The sequence below is a fragment of the Euphorbia lathyris genome, chromosome 2, assembly GCF_963576675.1.
Source record: "Euphorbia lathyris chromosome 2, ddEupLath1.1, whole genome shotgun sequence".
NCBI lineage: Eukaryota > Viridiplantae > Streptophyta > Magnoliopsida > Malpighiales > Euphorbiaceae > Euphorbia > Euphorbia lathyris.
This window is the reverse complement of record NC_088911.1, coordinates 110,905,438-110,913,011: the sequence shown is the minus strand read 5'-3', so window position 1 is coordinate 110,913,011 and position 7,574 is coordinate 110,905,438. Positions and strand designations below refer to the sequence as shown.

Below are 7,574 nucleotides of genomic sequence, written 5' to 3'. Positions count from 1 at the left end.
CCGTGAGATTTTTTTTTCATATATTTGAAATTGATAATAATAAAATTACAGTACATCTATTATTGGGTGATATATATGATTATCTCTAATGATTTAGTGCATTATTGTAAATTGGGACCTAACCTACTCCTTATGGTTAAGAGAAGAAGGCAATACTTACATTCTGGCAAGTCAATTACTTGTTTGGCAGTTTGTTTTATGGCAACTTCTAGGATACCAGGAAATACCAAATATGCATATGATGTACCTCCAAGCATAACAAGCACTTTTTTTTTATCAATTAATTATGTCCAAAAAAATGATTTTGTGGCTGAATGAAATTAGAAATGATGATCCAATAATATTTCATTACTTCTAATCCTTTTGGTACAACCAAACACGTGCTCTGATAAGATATATATCAATTTGTATAATAGCCACAAAACCCATGAGCTTAATCCAAATTACCTGAAATCACTACATTAATTAGTATTAGTTAACACTTATTATGGTCTAATTTGAGTAACAATACAGTGAAGATATTATAGAATCTGTCCTCTCTGCACCTAGATTGGAATCCAAAAATTGTTCTTTCATTTTCAGTTATAAGACACCAACTAAATCCAAGGAAAGAGTTGAATAAAGATTTGCTTTGAGAGCTACTTAATAGGATGGCTAAAATGCATTTATGGTCCCTAAACTATAACACTATTAACTTTATGACCTCTGCATCTTATTTTGTGGCCAAAATTCTTTGAATTATACATTATGCTAACAATAAAGTTCAAATCAAAGAAAACCCATTAGCATAATGATGACCTATAAACATGTATTTGACAATAATTTATGGTAACACTGATAAAAACAAGAGTCAATAATACGTTCAAATTTGTTCATGTGTTAAATTTTTTTCAATGAATTTTCTTTTATTTAAATTTTCACGTGAAGTTTAGAAGTCATAATATTAATAGTGTTATAGTTCAAGGACCATAAATGTATTTTACTTTAAATAAGACTATAAAGCATTCTATATTTTTTAGTTGCAGAGGGAAAGAGTGTGTTAGGCAATTCTCCCATAAATACTTTAAAGAGTAGATTTATATCCTGAATTTCTTAACATGATATCAGAACGATTATATGCTCTTTTAATAAATATATAACATTAGCTAATTATAAAGACAAAGAGTTATACATAAGTCGGAGTCAATCCATCCTTTAAAGGTATCTTTCATGTTAAAATTAAGACGGAATTTCTTCACATGAATAAAAGAAACTAGTAATTTGGATATAGATGAAGGTATAAATAAATGAAATCTAAGAAAAAAAGTATCAAAAATAGGGATGACAACAAATAGGGATGCCAATGAACAAGGTATTCCTGGGTAATGTGATTCTTATAAGTTATACCCTTGTTTATTAGTGGAACTATTCATCAAGTCTCATTACTCTAATGAGTATACATTTGAAATCTCATTCTCGTTTTATTTAATCTATGGGCATGTATACTTGTTAAAAATCAGCAAATAAATTATAAATTTAACGAAATATAAATAAAATCAACATTTCACAAATTTAACAAACAAATTTAAAATTCAAAAACTTAAATTTTTAAATAATTCAAATTACTAGCAAGAAATTAAAGCAAAAGCTATTTAGTCATCTTGATATTTTTTTTAATTTTTTCTTCCATGTTTATCCGCATGCTTGATGGGTAGCGGGTATCCAGGAGATCTTTCTATTCTTGTCCCATATCCGTCATGGGCACTTTTTTAAATGTCATTCCCATCCCAAATTCTTTTAAATAATTGCATTAAGATTAGATAATACCGAGTATCAGCAAAACTCATGCTCATTTGACATCCCAAATGAGAAGGGTAAAAATTTGGAAATAAGATGCAAAAGTACTTCTAATGTTCAAAATCAAGAGCAATTTTACTCCTAACATTTAAAATAATACAATTTTATTCCTATGATTGGCGATCAAAAGCAATTTTACCTCCTATGACAAGTTTGGTAAATTTTAAACATCATTAAAAAAACACATTTTATTCTCGTAATCTGAATCAATTGCATATTAGTTGGTTCTAAAAAAAATTACTATTAAAATGACCTAGGTATGCCGTGGAGATAACAAGATTCATAGCTAAGAAAACATACGCTTGATGAATTATTTGTCAACCCAACTTGTCAACAGTATTTTCGCACTTATTCCAAAAAATTGTGAATGAGTTTCACAGGAACAAGTTGTAAAGGAAAATTTCTCCCACTCTCCCCTAAGAAGACCTACTATGAGGAAGGGGTATGGATAGAGATTCTAAGTGATTCCCTCATGATAAAAAGTAAAAGAATAAAATGAATAAAATAATAGATTCAGAGGAAGAAAAAATAGGAATAAAGAAAAAAAAAGAAAAGAAGGCGGCCACAATAGAAGCTTATCATTTGAGTAAGACTATAGACCCTCTAACAAATTCCCAATCACATGCCCCCTTTCCCCTATTTAACCCCCTCCCATCCCCCTCTTCCCCCTCCACACACTCTTTCTTTCTTTCAATCTCAAATCAAACCATACTTTGCTCTTTTTTCTTCCTAAACTAAACATACCCTCTTCTCTTCTTAATGTTTAATAACAGTAGTCGTGATCATACTTGTATTAATATACCAACCATGTTTCCTGAGGATTTTCTGGCTCGGAGATGTATATGGGTGAATGGTCCTGTAATTGTAGGAGGTGGGCCTTCTGGTTTAGCTGTTGGTGCTGGTCTTAGAACACAAGGTGTACCTTTCATTATCCTTGAAAGAGCTAACTGCATTGCTTCTCTTTGGCAAAACAGAACCTATGATCGTCTCAAACTTCATCTTCCTAAACAATTTTGTCAACTCCCCAATTTTCCATTCCCTGATGATTTTCCTGAATACCCTTCTAAGCATCAGTTCATTACTTATCTTAAATCCTATGCTAAACACTTTGATATAACACCTAATTTCAATGAGACTGTGCTGTCTGCTAAGTATGATGACACTTTTGGCTTGTGGCGAGTCAAAACTGTTTCTACAAGCAATCCTAATGTCCCTACTGAAGTTGAGTACATTTGCCGGTCGCTTGTTGTAGCCACCGGCGAAAATGCTGAGAAAGTTGTGCCGGAGTTTGATGGTATGGAAGAGTTTTCTGGCGATGTTATTCATGCGTGTGACTATAAATCCGGCGAAAGTCATCGGGGAAAACGTGTTCTTGTGGTTGGCTGTGGTAATTCAGGCATGGAAGTCTCTCTTGATCTTTGTAACTACAATGCAAATCCATTAATGGTTGTTCGAAGCTCGGTAAGCAAGAAAACATTCTAACTAATTCTGCTATTCTAAATTGGAAGCAATTAATGTAACGTTCTGTTTTTTCTGTTATCATCTACAGGTTCATGTTTTACCAAGGGAGATTTTAGGGAAGTCGACATTTGAATTAGCAGTAACATTGATGAAATGGCTACCACTTTGGCTTGTTGATAAGATACTGCTAATGTTTGCGTGGCTAATTCTGGGGAACTTAGAAAAACATGGGTTAAAGAGGCCATGTGAAGGGCCATTACAGCTCAAGAATTCACAAGGAAAGACACCAGTATTAGACATAGGTGCTTTGGAAAAAATAAGATCTGGTAAGATCAAAGTTGTTCCTGGAATCAACAAGTTCTCCAATGGAAAAGTAGAGCTTGTTAATGGTGAAATTCTAGAGATTGATTCTGTAGTTCTGGCAACTGGGTATCGCAGCAATGTTCCTTCTTGGCTAAGGGTGAGAAAAAAGTTCTCTTTTTTCTTTTTATTTAGTTTGAATTGTTAGGATTCATGTTTGTTTGACAGTTATGGAAGTTAGGTTCTGTCAATTTTCTGATTAAGACATATAGTTCCAGAAAAAAAAAATGAAGCTGTGGTCAGATTGTTAGTTAGTTTTGTTTGATTGACTATTTTTTTGTCTTATCCCAAAAAAAATCTCAACTTTCTAATTCTGTCATAGCTATATATAAAAAAAAATTGAACTTTTTTCTCATTAAAATTTGTGTTTATTATGTCCAGGAGAATGAATTTTTTTCAGAAGATGGAATACCGAAAAACCCATTTCCAAATGGGTGGAAAGGAAAGGGTGGGCTTTATGCAGTTGGGTTTACAAGGAGAGGGTTAACTGGTGCATCTCTAGATGCTATAAGTGTTGCATTTGACATTGCTAAGAGCTGGAAAGAAGAAACTAAGCAGAAAAGGAAAAATATTGCTGCTCGCCATAGGAGATGTATTTCCCATTTTTGAATATAAATTCACAATTCTGTTTTTAATTGGTTTTATTTTATTCATCACAAATTGGATCAGTTCATTTAGAAAATAATTTAGACCACCAAAAACAAATTGACACATTAGCCCTCTCCTTCAGAAAACCCAAAAATTTGCAGATAATTCCTCTTTTTTTCTTAATTTTTTTGTACAAAGGAAGATGAGGCTTCTTATAAGTGTTTACCTCTATTTGTAAGTTATTTTAATGAAAATTTCCCTGGTTCAAAGAAACTATGTGTCCAATGTAACAACTATTTAAAAAATTTAAACTGGCTTTATATTTTAATAATTTATTTGTTAGAAGACAAAAAGAAAAACAAAGTCAAATGAAAAGGAATGCTTGCTGATCTATGGTCTACCTAGTAATAAATATGATTGATGGGCTATATCTCCAGTGTTGGTCCACAGAGGGCCCAATAAATATTGTGGACCCCAGATCCATTATTCCTCCAATATCACAAAATCTCTCTATGGTGATTCTGACTCTGACTAATATGTTATTTTGTATTTCATTTAATTAAATTATAATAATAGCTTTTTCATGTTGCTTTGCACATGGATTTTAAACTATAAGTGGAAAACACAGTTGAAGTCTCAATATTGCTATATCCTACATTATTTAATTTCTCAATCTTATTGCTAAAACATTACCCAATTCCTCCATATTAAAGATGTCTTCTTTAAAATAAAAAATAATAAAAAAAAAATCCTCTATAAATTTATACAACTAAGGCAATTTTGACAAGATTTGAACTTTAACTAGCATAAAATTTTAGAGGATTTAATGTATTTTAAAAAATGAATGAACTGACTAATCTATTTCACAATAAGTAAATAACCAAATAATTATGTACTTTATTATAATAAAGAAAAATGAGTAGACATTTATTTATCAACTTTTATGTGAATTCCCTTTACTGAATATTTTCATAATTGTGTTTCTTAAATGTTTCCATTAAAATGTGAGTATTCACTCTTAATAAGATTTGAATTTTAGATTTGATGTAAAGGAAGAGATGCACTTACCTCACTATGGCTCAGATAGATGGATAGTGGAATTCCTACATTATTTAAAAGCAGCAGCAACAACAACAACAAAGCCTTAGTCCCGAAATGATTCGGGGTCGGCTAACATGAACCATCATATAAAACCGTGAAAATCAAGTCGTGTCAGCGACACAGATTCGCTCCCTCCACTCCGTCCTATCCACTACCATATTTTCCTCAATTCCCAATAAACTCATATCACTCTCGATCACCCTCCTCCAAGTTTGCTTAGGTCTTCCCCTACCCCTCACCACTACATCCCTTTGCCACTCTTCGGTTCTCCTAACCGGCGCATCAAGCGCTCTACGTCTCACATGGCCAAACCACCTTAGTCGGTTTTCTCTCATTTTATTCTCAATAGATGTAACCCCTACTTTTGTCCTAATTATTTCATTACGCACCCGGTCCTTTCTCGTGTGACCACACATCCATCTCAACATACGCATCTCCGCCACCGACATCTTATGGATGTGGCAGTGTTTCACTGCCCAACACTCCGTACCATATAACAATGCTGGTCTAATTGCCGTCCGGTAGAATTTTCCCTTCAATCTATTAGGCATGCCGGGATCACAAAGGAAACCCGTAGCACTCTTCCACTTCGACCAACCAGCTTTAATCCTATGGGCAACATCTCCATCTACTTCTCCATCCGTTTGGATAATAGATCCTAAATACCGGAAGCAATCCGAGGCCTGAACAACTCTCCCATCTAGGGTGATTGTCCCTGCCTCCCTACTCCTACGGCCGCTAAACTTACACTCCAAATATTCTGTCTTACTTCGACTCAACTTAAAGCCTCTAGATTCTAGAGTTTGCCTCCATAGTTCCAACTTCATCTCCACTCCTTCTTTCGTCTCATCAACCAACACAATATCATCTGCAAACAGCATGCACCATGGTATACCATCTTGAAGTGAACTTGTTAGTTCATCCATAACGATGGCAAAAAGAAATGGGCTTAGTGCGGAACCTTGATGCACTCCAATCGTAATAGAAAACTCTTCAGTTTTCCCAACACTAGTACGTACACTCGTGCATACTCCCTCATACATGTCCTTTATGATGTCAATATATTTCCGCGAAATGCCTTTCCTTATCAAGGCCCACCAAAGTACTTCCCTTGGTACCTTATCATATGCTTTCTCCAAGTCAATGAAAACCATATGCAAGTCTTTCTTCTTATTTCGATAGTGCTCCATTAATTGTCTCATTAGATGGATGGCTTCCATAGTTGATCTTCCCGGCATAAAGCCAAACTGGTTTTCCGAGATCTTCACCGTCCTCCTTAGCCTTTGTTCAATCACTCGCTCCCAAAGTTTCATAGTGTGACTCATTAATTTGATTCCCCGATAGTTGGCACAATCTTGGACATCGCCTTTGTTCTTATACAAAGGGATTAAGGTACTTTTCCTCCATTCTGATGGCATCTTATTATTTCTCCAAATTTTGTTGAAGAACGTCGTCAACCATTCGATTCCTCTTTCTCCCAAACATCTCCAAATCTCAATAGGGATGCCATCAGGTCCTACTGCTTTCTTCAACTTCATCTTACTTAATGCCATTTTGACTTCACCCTTTTGAATTCTCCGCAGGCATTCATGATTTATCATATCGTGATGGATACTTATATCTCCAACATCTTGTTGGCGATCTCCATTAAATAAGTCATCAAAATAGGACCTCCATCGTTCCTTGATATCCTTATCTCCAACTAGGACTTTCTGGTCCACATCCTTCACACATTTAACTTTTCCGAGATCTCGCGTCTTCCTATCTCTCATCCGAGCAATTCTATATATGTCTCTTTCCCCTTCTTTCGTATCCAATCTTGTATACAGATCCCGATTCACCTTTGCTCTAGCATCTCGTATGACCTTCTTTACTTCCCTTTTAGCCTCTTTGTATTTTTCGTAGTTCTCGTCACTCCTACATTTCCCCAATAGTTTATAGGATTCTCTCTTACTCTTTACTGCTTGTCGTACTTCTTCTGTCCACCAAGATGTGTCCTTACCCGGTGGCATGCTACCTTTAGATTCCCCTAGAACTTCCTTCGCTACTTCCCTTATACTATGCTCCATCTTATTCCATATTGAATCTATATCTGAATCCATATTGCAAGTCCAAATATCTTTTTTGGTCATCTCATCCACAAATTTTTGTTGATTCACCCCTTGCAATTTCCACCACTTAATCTTAGTCTCTACTTGAGGTGTTTGTTTTCTTATACATTTCCTACT

At 34.6% G+C, this 7,574-nt stretch overlaps 1 protein-coding gene across 1 annotated transcript; it reads left to right on the top strand.

The window, feature by feature from the left end:
* The first annotated feature begins 2,537 nt into the window (after positions 1–2,537).
* Positions 2,538–4,602, top strand: LOC136219441 (probable indole-3-pyruvate monooxygenase YUCCA3). Its single transcript, XM_066006851.1, has 3 exons — positions 2,538–3,297; positions 3,386–3,757; positions 4,039–4,602. The coding sequence occupies exons 1-3, from the start codon at positions 2,596–2,598 to the stop codon at positions 4,264–4,266; spliced, it is 1,302 nt and encodes a 433-aa protein (XP_065862923.1). The 5' UTR covers positions 2,538–2,595; the 3' UTR covers positions 4,267–4,602.
* Positions 4,603–7,574: the final 2,972 nt, after the last annotated feature.